General features: G+C 47.9%; 1 protein-coding gene across 1 annotated transcript in view; it reads left to right on the forward strand.

The window, feature by feature from the left end:
* CHRDL2 (chordin like 2) overlaps positions 1 to 16,188 on the forward strand; it is a 122,294-nt gene that overhangs the window by 64,663 nt on the left and 41,443 nt on the right. Inside the window, exons 8-9 of the mRNA XM_038765163.1 lie at positions 9,499 to 9,649; positions 13,065 to 13,259. Coding sequence (XP_038621091.1) covers positions 9,499 to 9,649; positions 13,065 to 13,259 — 346 coding nt within the window. The remainder of the gene's footprint in view (positions 1 to 9,498; positions 9,650 to 13,064; positions 13,260 to 16,188) is intronic.

Consider the following 16,188-nt stretch of genomic DNA (forward strand, 5'->3'; position numbering starts at 1 on the left):
TGCTTACAACAGTGCTTGGCACATAATAATGTTGGTATTTGTTAAGTGCTTACTATGTGCCCAGCACTGTTCTAAGCGCTGGAGTAGATACAAGGTAATCAGGGTGTCCCACGTGGGGCTCACAGTCTTCATCCCCATTTTACAGATGAGGGAACTGAGGCTCAGAGAAGTGAGGTGACTTGCCCAAAGTCACACAGCTGACAAGTGGCACAGCCGGGATTTGAACCCATGACCTCTGACTCCAAAGCCCGGGCTCTTTCCACTGAGCCATTTAACAAGCACGATAATTACAATTTGCTATTTCCAGTGTGGCCTAATGGATAGAGCCCGGGCCTTAGAGCACGGGACTGGTCATGGATTCCAGTCCCGGCTCTGCCACTGATGATAATGATGCTGATGGTATTTGTTAAGTGCTTACTATGTGCCGAGCACTGTCCTAAGCGCTGGGAGGGATACAAGGTAATCAGGTTGTCCCACGTGGGGTTCACAGTCTTCATCCCCATTTTACAGATGAGGGAACCGAGGCACAGAGAAGTGAAGTGACTTGCCCAAAGTCACACAGCTGACAAGTGGCAGAGCCGGGATTAGAACCCATGACCTCTGATTCCCAAGCCTGAGCTCTTTCCACTGAACCACGCTGCTTCTCTGCTGCGTCTGCTGTGTGATCTGTGGCAAGTCACTTCATTTCTCTATGCCTCAGTTACCTCATCTGCAAAATGGGGGTTGAGACTGTGATCCCTATCTGGGACAGAGATGGTGTCCAACGTGATTTTGTTGTATCCACCCCAGCACTTAGTGAAGCAGCGTGGCTCAGTGGACAGAGCCCGGGCTTTGGAGTTAGAGGTCGTGAGTTCGAATCCCGGCTCTGCCACATGTCTGCTGTGTGACCTTGGGCAAGTCACTTAACTTCTCGGAGTCTCAGTTCCCTCAACTGTAAAATGGGGATGATCGTGAGCCCCACGCGGGGCAACCTGATCACCTTGCATCCCCCCAGCGCTTAGAACAGGGCTTTGCACATAGTAAGCGCTTAACAAATGCCATTATTTATTTATTTTTTACTGCACCTGCTACATAGGAAGTGCTTAGCCAATGCCACAATTATTTGGCATTAATAATAATAATAATAATAATAATAATAATAATAATAGCTATCTGCCTAGCCAATGCTTCTTGCCAGTCACTCAGATTCTAGTGAGTTTGTTATCAGGATGAATAAAGGGAGCCAGTCAGGGAGACACTGAGGGGAGTGGGAGAAGAAGAAAGGGGGGCTTAGTCAGGGAAGACCTCTTGGAGGAGATGGGCCTTTAATAAAGCTTTGAAGAGGGGGACAGTCATTGTCTGGATGGGGGAGAGAGGTCACGCCATCGATGTTGGGATTTAGAACACAAATATGATGAAGATGATGATAATGAAAACCTCATCGCACCATGTGACTTTGCATGTGACTTCACCTAGCTCGGTTCCTGGTGTCTCTGTTCCTTGGCTTTCCATGACGCCAAAGACTTGGGCTTCCTGACTACTTGCTGTCTATTTAATAATCCATCCATCAATCAATCAGTCAGTGGTATTTAGGGTGGAGCTCTCTGCTAAGCACTCGGAAGAGTACAGTGCTCTGCACACAGTAAGCGCTCAATAAATACGATTGATGATGATGTATGACCAAAGCAAGACACTTTTCCCACCCTCAAGACCCTTACGGTTTGGTGAAGGAGGAACAAATCAAAGCAACAGTGCAGAGCACTATACTAAATGCTTGGGAGAGTCCAATACGCTTTCCATGACACCAAACACTTGGGCTTCCTGACTACTTGCTGTCTATTTAATAATCCATCCATCAATCAATCAGTCAGTGGAATTTACTCAGGGTGGAGCTCTCTGCTAAGCACTCGGAAGAGTATGATGAAAGCAAGACATTTTTCCCACCCTCAAGACCCTTACGGTTTGGTGAAGGAAAAACAAATCAAAGCATCAGTGCAGAGCACTATACTAAATGCTTGGGAGAGTCCAATACTCTTTCCATGATGCCAAAGACTTGGGCTTCCTGACTACTTGCTGTCTACTTAATAATCCATCCATCAATCAATCAATCAGTGGAATTTACTCAGGGTGGAGCTCTCTGCTAAGCACTCGGAAGACTATGATCAAAGCAAGGCATTTTTCCCACCCTCAAGACCCTTACGGTTTGGTGAAGGAGAAACAAATCAAAGCAACAGTGCAGAGCACTATACTAAATGCTTGGGAGAGTCCAATACGCTTTCCATGACACCAAAGACTTGGGCTTCCTGACTACCTGCTGTCTATTTAATAATCCATCCATCAATCAATCAGTCAGAGGAATTTACTCAGGGTAGAGCTCTCTGCTAAGCATTCGGAAGAGTATGATCAAAGCAAGGCATTTTTCCCACCCTCAAGACCCTTACGGTTTGGTGAAGGAGGAACAAATCAAAGCATCAGTGCAGAGCACTATACTAAATGCTTGCGAGAGTCCAATACAATGGAGTTGGTAGACATGATTCCTGAAAGCAGGCAATGGGGCAGAGCCTGTGAAATTGCACCTGTGAAATTGCCAACGACTTTCTCCCGGAGGGGTTTCCGATGTCAGCCCTGCTTTACCTTGGAATTGGCTCTAATCTGATCGCTTCCAGTGGGATGTGTGTGAGCCATAAACACAACCCCCTCCCTCTCCATATCTTACGATCTTTTTCGAGGAGACATTTGGCGAAGTCAAAATTTGTTAGAGAGCACACAGGAAGGGACTTGAGCCGTCATCTTCACCCCAAAGAAGGCTCTCTGGCGGGTCCCTGGGGCGTTATGGGCCCCAGTGGCTCCAATGGCCGAGGCTGACAGAGAGTGGGCTGTGTCGAAGCCAAAACCTCTTCCTGGCATCTCCTGGAGGGACCAGATTCCCAGAAGACACAGTCACTGGAAAGACTTTGGCTGCCTGCAGGAGAAGCTGAAAGGAAAGAGGCTTGGATCCATTGCAGTCCATTGTTGTGGCTCAAGGAAGTGCAGGTTGAAGGTTGAATTTATTTCTCAGAAACTCCCGCCCTGGTCCCGGGCCAGTCTAGGCCACCTCCTCCTCCTCCTTGTCCTAGTCGTCTTTGGCCTCAAATCCAGGGAAACTGGGGCTGTGGCCCCAGGCCCCAGCAATTAACAATAATAATAATAATAATTGCAGTATTTGTTAAGCAATTTTTCCGTGCCAGGCACGATTCCAAGCAAAGCAAATCGGGTTGGACCCAATCCCTGTACCACATGGGGCTCACAGTCTTAACCCCCATTTACAGATGAGGGAACTGAGGCACAGAGAAGTGAAATGACTCACCCAAGGTCACACAGCACACATGTGGCAGGGTCAGGATAAGAACTCGGGTCCTTTAGACTCCCAGGCTCTATCCACTAGGCTTCACTGCTTTTTGTGGCTAAAGCCTAGGCCTTGTCTTCCCGTGACCCTTGACTCTTGTGTCTACTGACCCTCAGGATCTTCCAGAAGGCTGATGTTCATTCATTCATTCATTCAACCGCATTTATTGAGCGCTTACTGTGTGCAGAGCACTGTACTAAGCGCTTGGGAAGTACAAGTCGGCAACATATAGAGACGGTCCCTATTCATTCATTCATTCAATCATATTTATTGAACGCTTACTGTGTGCAGAGCACTGTACTAAGCGCTTGGGAAGTACAATTCGGCAACATATAGAGACGGTCCCTATTCATTCATTCATTCAATCCAATTTATTGAGCGCTTACTGTGTGCAGAGCACTGTACTAAGCACTTGGGAAGTCCAAGTCGGCAACATATAGAGACGGTCCCTACCCAACAGCGGGCTCACAGTCTAGAAGGGGGAAACAGACAACAAAACAAAACAAAACAGGTGTCAAAACCGTCAGAACAAAAGTTACTGTGGGCAGGGAACATGTCCACCCACTCTGATAAAAGACCATAATCATTATTATTATATTGCATGCTCCCGAGCTCTGCACACAGAAAGTGCTCAAAAAATACGGTTGATTGATTGATCGATTTATGAGCAGCTTGGACCCACGGGACTGTTTTCACCTAGAACCTAAAGTGGGACAAAGGTGTACCCTTTGTTCTGGGCCTCCGTTGCCTGGCCTTTAGGAGACAGGGATTCTGGGAACTGGATCCATTCCATTCCCATTTCTCAGGCTCATCCTGATCCTTGATCCCACAACATTGATTAGAGTGGGAAGCCCCCTCTGTTGCATAAGATGGGTGGGGATGGTCAGAGAAAACCCAGGAGCTCCTAAAGGGAGGCTCCAAACCCACAGGCCTGGAACAGGTGCACTGTGGGCGGGGAATGTGTCTGTTATATTGCTATAGCGTACGCTCCCAAGGGCTGAGTACAGTGCTCTGCACACAGTAAATGCTCAATAAATAAGATTGACTGACTGACATTTCACTCTGAACTTGTCAGGGGTAAATCTAATATCACCCAGTGGGAATCCTGGGATTGGCCTCTGTTTGGAAGAGACCACTCTTCCTTGAACACCGATGTCCTGGAGGTCCTGGTTGGCATTCTCCCCTGGATCTATCCTCTCTTCTCTGTCTCTACCCCCTGCTTCCTCTTCCCTCCCAGCTTGAATCTACCCCACGCTACCCCCCTCATTCCTTGCGTGAGCGCAGTACAACAGAATTAGCAGACATGTTCTCTGCCCATAACGAGCTTCCAGTCGAGAGGGCTTTTCCCTGCTCCTTTTTCTCTTCCTACCCCTTCCCAAGAGAGCAGGTGATAATAATAATAATAAGAAGAATGGTATTTGTTAAGCGCTTACTACATGCAAAGCACTGTTCTAAGCTCTGGGGAGTTTACAAGGTGATCAGGTTGTCCCATGGGGGGCTCACAGTTTTAATCCCCATTTTACAGATGAGGTAACAGAGGCACAGAGAACAACAACAACAATGATGGTACTTGTTAAGTGCTTACTGTGTGCAAAGCACTGTTCTAAGCGCTGGAGAGGTTACAAGGTGATCAGGTTGTCCCACGGGGGGCTCACAGTTTTAATCCCCATTTTACAGATGAGGGAACTGAGGCACAGAGCAGTGAAGTGACTTGCCCAAAGTCACACAGCTGACAGTTGGTGGAGCCGGGATTTGAACCCATGACCTCTGACGCCAAAGCCCGGGCTCTTTCCACTGAGCCACTCTGTACTTGATCTGGTGTTAGAAAATTAATACATTCCTTTTGACTAAAGAGAAAAATCACAAACTGTTGGGCTGTAGGTGATCGATCAATCAATCAATCGTATTTATTGAGCGCTTACTGTGTGCAGAGCACTGTACTAACCACTTGGGAAGTCCAAGTTGGCAACATATAGAGACAGTCCCTACCCAACAGTGGGCTCACAGTCTAGAAGGGGGAGACAGAGAACAAAACCAAACAATCACTGGCAATTTTGGGGTGTTTACTGGGGGCGGAACGCTGTCCTAAGCACTTGGGAGAGTACATACACAGAAGCAGAATGGCCTAGTGGAAAGAGCACGGATCTGGGAATCAAAGGGCCTGGGTTCTAATCCTGGCTCTGCCAACTGTTCACTGTGCGACCTTGGGCAAGTCATTTAACTTCTCTGTGCCTCAGTTCCCTCAGCTGTAAAATGGGGGTTCAATACAACTTAGCTTGTAAGCCCCAGGTGGGCAGGGACTGGGGCCAACCTAATTAGCTTGTGCCTACCCCAGTGCTTAGAAAAGTGTTCAACACATAGTAAATGCGTAACAAATACCATAAAAAAGCATTCAATAAATACCACTGATTATTGGTTGGGAGAGCTCAATAGAGTTGACATATAAAGTTGACAGAGAAGCAGCATGGCTCAATGGAAAGAGCCCGGGCTTTGGAGTCACAGGTCATGGGTTCAAATCCCAGCTCCGCCAATTGTCAGCTGTGTGACTTTGGGCAAGTCATGTAACTTCTCTGTGTCCCAGTTACCTCATCTGTAAAATGGGGATTAAGACTGTGAGCCCACTGTGGGACAACCTGATCACCTTGTAACCTCCCCAGCGCTTAGAACAGTGCTTTGCACATAGTGAGTGCTTAATAAATGCCATTTTTATTAAATGATCTGTGCCCTCAAGGAGAATAATAATAATAATAATAATAATAATAATAATAATAATAATAATAATAATAATAATGAAAATGGGGATTAAGCCTGTGAACCCCAGCTTGGACAACCTGATCACCTTGTAACCTCCCCAGTGCTTAGAACAGTGCTTTGCACATAGTAAGCGCTTAATAAATGCCATTATTATTAAATGATCTGTGCCCTCAAGGAGCTTAATAATAATAAGTAAAATGGGGAGTAAGCCTGTGAACCCACCTTGGGACAACCTGATCACCTTGTAACCTCCCCAGCACTTAGAACAGGGCTTTGCACGTAGTAAGCACTTAATAAATGCCATTAAAAAGAATAATAATAATAATAATAATCATTGTAGTTTTTGTTAAGCACTTTCTGTGTATCAGGCACTGTACTAAGCGCTGGGTGGGCACCGGCAAATCAGGTTGGAAACAGTCCTTGCCCAACATGGGGCTCGCGGTCTCAATCCCCATTTTACAGATGAGGGAACTGAGGCAAAGAGAAGTGAAGTGACTTATCCAGGGTCACATAGGAGTCAGTGGTGGAGCTGGGATTAGAACCCATGACCTTCTCCCTCCCAGGCTGGTTCTCTATCCACCACACAGACCATTAAGCCACAGGTCACTGGAACCTGCTAAAGTTGAGACCCCCGACTAGCCTAGGAAGGGGAAGGGAGAGGAGGGAAGATCGGGACAAGAGGCTGATGGGGTCAGGTTCTGATGGGAAACTTCCCCTCCTGCCCCAGTCGTGCCTATCAAACAATCAATCGATCAATCAATAGCATTTATTAAGTGCTTATAGGGCACTGTACTAAGCACCTGGGAGAGTGCAATACAGTGGAATTAGCAGACATATTCCTTGCCCATACCAAGCTTAAATCTAGAGGAGGAGACAGACATTAATATGAATAAATAAGCAATTTATAATAGATGATATTGAATTTAAAGATAGGTACATATGTGCCTAATAGTAATAATAATAATAATAATAATAATGGTATTTGTTAAGTGCTTATTATGTGTCAAGCACTGTTCTCAGCATTGGGGTAGCTACAAATGCCATTATTATTATTATTATTATTACAACCTAATCAGATTGGGCACAGTCCCTGTCCCATTGGGGCTCACAGTCTTAATCTCCATTTTCCAGATGAGGGTACCAAGGCCCAGAGAGATTTAGTGACTTGCCCAAGGTCGCACAGCCGACAAGTGGCTGAGCGGAATTACAACCCAGGTCCTTCTGACTTTCAAGCCTGGGCTCAACCCACCAGGCCATACTGCTTCAGTCACTGCCTAATAAGTTCTCAAAGTCTGGAGTTCTTGCTGAGTGCTAACCTAAATCCAACCTGCTGCAGTTCATGTCCAACCCCTTTGCTTGTTCCTCTGTGCTGTCCTGAGCCACGAGGAAGCCAAAACTCTGCTCCTCTAGCCCCGACACCTCCTGATTTTCGTTATATTTTCTGTATCTGTCTTGTCTTTTGTTTTAGTGGTTTATTGCTTCTTCATTCCTTATGTGTCTCCAGGCTCCTCTTTCCTCCTTCATATTGTGAGCCTGTTGTTGGATAGGGACCATCTCTATATGTTGCCGATTTGTACTTCCCAAGCGCTTAGTACAGTGCTCTGCACACAGTAAGCACTCAATAAATGTGATTGATTGAATGAATGAATGAATAATGAATGAATATTGTCAGATTGCAAGCCCCCCAGAGGAACAGGGGCTGGTTCTCATTCTACTTAGGAGAAGCAGCATGGAGTGGTGGATACAGCATGAACGTAGGAGTCAAAAAAGACCTGAGTTCTAGTCCCAGCTCTGCCTCTTGACTGCTGCGTGACCTTGGGCAAGTCATTTAATGTCTCTGGGCCTCAGTTCCCTCATCTGTAAACTGGGGGTGAAGAGTATGGGCCCCATATGGGGCAGGGACTGCATTTAACCTGATTAATTTGTATCTACCCCAGTGCTTACACGAGAGAAGCAGCGTGGCTCAGTGGAAAGAGCACAGGCTTTGGAGTCAGAAGTCACGGGTTCATATCCCGGCTCCGCCACTTGTCAGCTGTGTGACTTTGGGCAAGTCACTTCACTTCTCTGTGCCTCAGTTCCCTCATCTGTAAAATGGGGATTAAGGCTGTGAGCCCCACAAGGGACAACCTGATCACCTTGTAACTTCCCCAGCGCTTAGAACAGTGCTTTATTTTTTTCAAGCACTTAGTACAGTGCTCTGCACACAGTAAGCGCTCAATAAATACGATTGATGATGATGCTTATAGAGCTGTGCTTGGCACATAGAAAGCGCTTAACATGTACCATTATTATTACTATTATTAAATGTGTGTTCTCTCCCAGTGCTTAATACAGGGCTCTGAACCCAGTAAGCGCTTAATAATAATGATGGTATTTGTTAAGCATGTAGTATGTGCTGAGCACTGTTCTAAGCACTGGGGTAGATACGAGGTAATCAGGTTCATACATTCATTCATTCAATTGTATTTATTGAGCTCTTACTGTGTGCAGAGCACTGCACTAAGTCTTGGGAAGTACAGGTTGGCAACATATAGAGATGGTTCCTACCCAACAGCAGGCTCACAGTCTAGAAGGGGGAGACAGAGAACAAAACAAAACATGTTAACAAAATAAAATAAATAGAACATCATCAATCATATTTATTGAGCGCTTACTGTGTGCAGAGCACTGTACTAAGCGCTTGGGAAGTAAAAGTTGGCAACATATAGAGACAGTCCCTACCCAACAGTGTGCTCACAGTCTAAAAGAAAAGAAAATAAATAGAATATGTACGAGTAAAATAAATAGAGTAATAAATACGTACAAACATCATCATCGTCATCAATCGTATTTATTGAGCACTTACCGTGTGCAGAGCACTGTACTAAGCGCTTGGGAAGTCCAAGTTGGCAACATATAGAGACGGTCCCTACCCAGCGGTGGGCTCACAGTCTAAAAGGGGGAGACAGAGAACAAAGCCAAACATGCTAACAAAATAAAATAAATAGAATAGATATGTACAAGTAAAATAAATAAATAGAGTAATAAATATGTACAAACATATATACATATATACAGGTGCTGTGGGGAAGGGAAGGAGGTAAGATGGGGGGATGGAGAGGAAGGAAGGGGCTCAGTCTGGGAAGGCCTCCTGGAGGAGGTGAGCTCTCAGTAGGGCCCACATCCCACGTGGGGCTCACAATCTCCATCTCCATTTTCCGGATGAGGCAACCGAGGCCCAGAGAAGTTAAGCGACCTGCCCAAAGTCACACAGCCGACAAGTGGCGGAGCCGGGATCAGGACCCGTGACCCTCCGACTCCCGAGCCTGGGCTCGCTCCACTAAGCCACGCTGCAAATGCTCGAACTACTGTCCCCCTTTCTTGTTCCCCTCCATTCGCAGAGACGCCCCCAAGACCCGTGCCCACGTGAAGCATCGGGCAGGAGGGCCCCGGGGTCCACCAGTCCCACGCCAGGCCTCGGCCCCCCACCCTTCAAGCAGAAAGGAGGGAGCACCACCGTCAGAATCGTCTTGAAGGAGAAGCCCAAGAAAGGTAAAATTTGGGTCGGGGTGGGGGTCCTTGCTGGAACTAGCCCCTTTCCCCTTCCACAGGCCCTGCTCTGGGCCCCTCCAGGGAGCAGATGATGATGGCACTTATTAAGCACTTACTACGTGCAAAACACTGTTCTAAGCGCTGGGAAGGTTACAGGGTGTTCAGGTGGCCTAGTGGAAGTGCTTAGTACATCGCTCTTAGTACAGCGCTTAACAAATGCCATTATTATTATTATCATTATTGCAATTGAATGATAGACACAGGTCTGGGAATCTGCAGATCATGGTTTCTGTTCTCCCCCTCTAGACTGTAAGCTCCTTGTGGGTAGGGAATGTGTCTGTTTATTGCTATATTGTAATAATGATGGCATTTATTAAGCACTCACTATATGCAAAACACTGTTCTAAGCGCTGGGGGGGGTTACAAGGTGATCAGGTTGTCCCACGGGGGGCTCACAGTCTTAATCCCCATTTTACAGATGAGGTAACTGAGGCACCGAGAAGTGAAATCATCATCAGTCGTATTTATTGAGCGCTTACTATGTGCAGAGCACTGTACTAAGCGCTTGGGAAGTCCAAATTGGCAACATTTAGAGACAGTCCCTACCCAACAGTGGGCTCACAGTCTAAAAGGGGGAGACAGAGAACAAGTGAAATGACTTGCCCAAAGTCACACAGCTGACAATTGGCAGAGCTGGGATTCGAACCCATGACCTCTGACTCCAAAGCCCGGGCTCTTTCCACTGACCCACACTGCTTCTCAGTAGCCCGGGGGTCCCAGAGTGGGGTGACCATGGAAGACCCCCCGCCCTCCAACTCACAGGAGACTATCTCCGAGCCACCCCCGGCCACCCCTGGCCCGCTCCCTCCGTCCTCAGCCACGAAGGGCTCTCAGGGCACGGATTTTGTCGGATTTTCAAGGCGAGAGAGAGTTCCCTCAACAGGGAAGCTCAGGGGTGGCTGACCTGGGCGACAGGCTTAGCTCAATCAATCAATCAATCAATCAATCACATTTATTGAGCGCTTACTGTGTGCAGAGCACTGGACTGAGCGCTTGGGAAGTACAAGTTGGCAACATATAGAGTCAGTCCCTACCCAACAGCAGGCTCACAGTCTAAAAGTCTAATTCATTCATTAGAGAAGCCGCGTGGCTCAGTGGAAAGAGGACAGGCCTTGGAGTCAGAGGTCACGGGTTCAGATCCCGGCTCTGCCACTTGTCGGCTGTGCGACTTTGGGCAAGTCACTTAGCGTCTCTGGGCCTCAGTGACCTCATCTGTAAAATGGGGATTAAGACTGTGAACCCCACCGTGGGACAACCGCACTTAGAACAGTGCTTTGCACATATTCATTCAATCGTATTTATTGAGCGCTTACTGTGTGCAGAGCATTGTACTAAGCACTTGGGAAGTACAAGTCGGCAACATATGGAGACGGTCCCTACCCAACAACGGGCTCCCTGTCTCGCTTAATAAATACCACTATTATTCATTCTATAGTATTTATTGAGCACATACTTGTGCAAAGCACAGTACGTGGCTCAGTGGAAAAGAACCCAGGCTCTGGAGTCAGAGGACACGAGTTCAAATCCTGGCTCTGCCAATTGTCAGCTGTGTGACTTTGGGCAAGTCACTTAACTTCTCTGTGCCTCAGTTCCCTCATCTGTAAAATGGGGATGAAGACTGTGAGCCCCCTGTGGGACAACCTGATCACCTTGTAACCTCCCCAGTGTTTAAAACAGTGCTTTGGACATAGTAAGTGCTTAATAAATGCCATCATTAATTACTAAGCACTTGACACTATAGCAATAAAGAGACACATTCCCCACCCACGACGCACTCACGATCTCTCGGCACGGACGGTGCAGGGGACTCGCGGTCCCCCGAGGCCCAGCAGGGCAACCTCGACCAGAGGGAGGCCGGGGAGCGGGCAGCATTTGCTTGTGGGTAATGCCATCATGGCAACTGGCTAGCCGCCACGGGCCACAGCCCGCTAATCTCCTCATGGCGGGCGGGTGGGCAAGTGGGATGACCCCGATGGCATATGCCAGCAGGGATGGGAAGAAGTCCAGGCTCATGGCTAGCGGTGGCCTCTGGCGTGAAACGCTGGATGCACAGCGGCACATCCCAGGAACTGTAATAATAATAATAATAATAATAATAGCATTTATTAAGTGCTTACTATGTGCAAAGCACTGTTCTAAGCGCTGGGGGGTTACAAGGTGATCAGGTTGTCCCACGGGGGGCTCACAATCTTCAACCCCATTTTCCAGATGAGGGAACTGAGGCCCAGAGAAGTGACTTGCCCAAAGTCACACAGCTGACAGTTGGCGGCGCCGGGATTTGAACCCATGACCTCTGACTCCAAAGCCCGGGCTCTTTCCACTGAGCCACGCTGCTTCTCTGTACCACAGGGCCCGATATTGAGGCCTGCCCGAAACGGAGTAGAACTCAGAGGGGAACCAGGCAGGGGCCGCTATTCATTCAATCGTATTTATTGAGCGCTTACGGTGTGCAGAACACTGTGCTAAGTGCTTGGAAAGTACAGCTCAGCAACAGAGAGAGACAATCCCTACCAAACAGCGGGTCAATGACACCTCCAACCTCTATATCACAGAAGTCATCCAGGCTCCTTGCTGTCTTTCAGTTTTCGTGTTACATCTCATAATCCAAATCCTGTTGTTTTTTCCTACATCCACCCCATCGTCTCCAACCCGGTCCAAGATCTAGACAAAGCGAGGTTAGACTAGTCTATCAGCCTCCTCGCTGTCTATTGCCTGCTCCTGCAAGGCTCACCTCCTTGGACCGTAATTCCGTACGCATCTCTCTCCTCCTCAAAGCCCTCCACTGGCTTCCCGACTTCCTTCGCACCAGTCGAAAACGCTTCACACTTTGGTTTGAAAATGGGAAAAAATGCACCTTATTACTCCTGCTATGGCAATCAGGCCATGGGCCTGGCAAAGAACTCGCCCCGGGGAAACTCGTTTCTGTCCGAACAACTCACTCGGCGAGGATTCAGGCAGAACCAGGTCTTTGGGTCCCTGGAGATGTAGCGGGGAGGCCCAGTGAGGAAGGGCAGTGCAGGAGGGGCCTGGATTAATTTTAGGATTGTGGACGGGGGTGAGGGCCCGGTTAGGAGGACAGCGTGAGGGAGATAGGAAGGGTGACGGAGCAGCAGACAGGGTTGGGATGGTTATTGGGTAAGCAATAGGGGGTTATCTGGATGTGCAGAGTTGGGGCTGTGGAAAGGACGGGGACATTGTTACGGAGCTCCCTTTCCCTCTGGATGTTGGATTCTGCTTTCGTCCGATTCCTCTTCCTTCAGTCTGGAGAGGGCAGGGCCCTTCCCGGAGGGCTGAGGTGGAGTCCGCCCACATGGATGCCCCCCTCCAACTCATCCCCTCTCCTTGCCCCCCGCAGCCTGTGCTTACAACGGGAGGACCTACTCCCACGGCGAGGTGTGGCACCCCGCCCTCCGCTCCTTCGGCTCTCTTCCCTGCATCCTCTGCACCTGCCAGGATGGCAGCCAGGCCTGCCAGAGGGTCACCTGCCCCCTGGAGTACCCCTGCAAGGACCCGGAGCGGGTGGAGGGCAAATGCTGCAAAATCTGCCCAGGTAGGGGGGCCCACACCCCCCCTCCCCACCGAGGGGGTGGAAGGATAGAGATGGGCGGGCGGTGGGTCGGTGGAGGAGGGATGGGAAGGGGGAGGGCACAGAGGCGGTAGGGGGGTCGTCGAGTCTCACCCCACTTGTAGGACTCCTGGGGACCCCCCATAAAACCCCCACTTTACAGATGAGGTAACTGAGGCACAGAGAAGTGAAGTGGTTTGCCCAAGGTCACACAGCCGACAAGCGGCGGAGCCGGGATTAGAACCCACGTCCTCCGACTCCCAAGCCCAGGCTCTTTCCACTAAGCCACGCTGCTTCTCTGGGCGTATGTGTTCCGGTCAGGAGCCATGTGAACTTCCTTATCGTCATCATCATCAATCGTATTTATTGAGCGCTTACTGTGTGCAGAGCACTGTGCTAAGCGCTTGGGAAGTACAAATTGGCAACATATAGAGACAGTCCCTACCCAACAGTGGGCTCACAGTCTAAAAGGGGGAGACAAAACCAAACATACTACAAAATAAAATAGAATAGATATGTAAAAGTAAAATAAATAAATAGAGTAATAAATATGTACAAACATATATACATATATACAGGTGCTGTGGGGAAGGGAAGGAGGTAAGGTGGGGGGGATGGAGAGGGCGACAAGGGGGAGAGGAAGGAAGGGGCTCAGTATGGGAAGGCCTCCTGGAGGAGGTGAGCTCTCAGTAGGGCCTTGACTCCCCATCTACGCTCTAGAGAAAATCACCCCTCCCTGTCCCTTCCATCATCATCATCATCACCAATCGTATTTATTGAGCGCTTACTGTGTGCAGAGCACTGTACTAAGCGCTTGGGAAGTACAAATTGGCAACATATAGAGACAGTCCCTACCCAACAGTGGGCTCACAGTCTAAAAGGGGGAGACAAAACCAAACATACTACAAAATAAAATAGAATAGATATGTAAAAGTAAAATAAATAGAGTAATAAATATGTACAAACATATATACATATATACAGGTGCTGTGGGGGAGGGAAGGAGGTAAGGTGGGGGGGATGGAGAGGGCGACGAGGGGGAGAGGAACGAAGGGGCTCAGTCTGGGAAGGCCTCCTGGAGGAGGTGAGCTCTCAGTAGGGCCTTGACTCCCCATCTACGCTCTAGAGAAAATCACCCCTCCCTGTCCCTTTCAGCCTCGGGGACCAGAAAGCCGGGTCACTGGGGTGCTACACGGACCTGCCATCTGAGCTCTGGGGGGAGAAATGGTGTCACGGTGGCAGAGGCCGAGACACTGAGCTGAAGTGTTAGATTCACAGAACAGCATCCCCATCGACCGTAACCGATCGACCTGTAGTGTTTTTTGAGCACTTACTGTGTTCAGAGCACTGGACAAACGCTCGGGAGAGTATGCTATAACGGTGGTGGTGGACATTTGTAATCATCATCAGTACTGTTTATTTTGCACCTACTGTGTGCTGAGTATTAGCTGAAGCACTTAGGGGTGTCCAGTCTATGTCATGAATGGGGGAGTCAGGTAGACACAAACAAATTTATAAAGAGTGGGATAGGCTAACCAGAGGTACAGCTGGAGAGAGGAATAAATGAATGGAGAAGTGATTTTAAAATACAGTTATAATAATAGTAGTGGTATTTGTTAGAAATCTCCCCCTTCTAGACTGTGCGCCCGTTGTTGGATAGGGACCGTCTCTATATCATCATCAATCATAGTTATTGAGCGCTTACTATGTGCAGAGCACTGTACTAAGCGCTTGGGAAGTACAAATTGGCAACATATAGAGACAGTCCCTACCCAACATTGGGCTTACAGTCTAAAATATGTTGCTGACTTGTACTTCCCAAGCGCTTAGTATAGTGCTCTGCACACAGTAAGTGCTCAATACGATTGAATGAATGAATGAATGTGCTAAGCACTGTTCTAAGCGCTGGGGTAGATACAAAGTTTATCTGTGAGTCCCATATGGGGCTCATAGTCTTAATCCCCATTTTACAGATGAGGTAACTGAGGCACAGAGAAGTGAAGTGATTGCCCAAGGTCACACAGCCGACAAGTGGCAGAGCTGGGATTAGAACCCATGTCCTCCGACTCCCAAGCCCGGGTTCTTTCCACTAAGCCACGCTGCTTCTCTAGGCATATGTGCTAAAGATAATTAAATATATACATATATATATATATATATCATCATCATCATCATCAATCGTATTTATTGAGCGCTTACTATGTGCAGAGCACTGTACTAAGCGCTTGGGAAGTACAAATTGGCAACATATAGAGACAGTCCCTACCCAACAGTGGGCTCACAGTCTATATATACATATATATATATATATATATGTATATATATATATGTAAATAAACTATTTTTTAGCACATGGGCATACAGTGATCCTTGCACTATACTTTTTAATTAATGTTGTGATTTTTATATATAAAACTATGCTTAGCCTAGACATATATAGTGACCCAGGTGGTGCATATATAAATGCACACATAGACATAAATATTTATTTAGATAGATGCATAGGATCATCAGTGGTATTTATTAAGCACTTTACTATGTGCAGAGCACTGTACCAAGCTCTTTGGACAGTGGGGCTAGTCTGTGAGCTCGTTGTGGGCAGGGAATGCATCTGTTTATTGTTATATTGTACTCTCCCAAGCGCTTAGGACAGTGTTTAGTACATACAATCGAATGAATGAATACAACAGAGTTGTCAGACCCGTTCCTTGCCCACATTGAGCTTCCCAGTCTGGGGAGGGGGAAGAAAGAGATGGGGAGGTTCCCAGGGGTCAACTATCTCCTGATCTATCCAACTTGGGATACAAGCAGCATTAGTCGCGATCTCACCTCAGGTTCCAAACTCCCCATGATCAATCCCAATGATTTAACCTGGAACACACCATGTCTTTACCCCCTTACGAAAGCCCCACCA

The sequence above is a fragment of the Tachyglossus aculeatus genome, chromosome 2 (genome assembly GCF_015852505.1).
Source record: "Tachyglossus aculeatus isolate mTacAcu1 chromosome 2, mTacAcu1.pri, whole genome shotgun sequence".
Taxonomy (NCBI): Eukaryota; Metazoa; Chordata; class Mammalia; order Monotremata; family Tachyglossidae; genus Tachyglossus; species Tachyglossus aculeatus.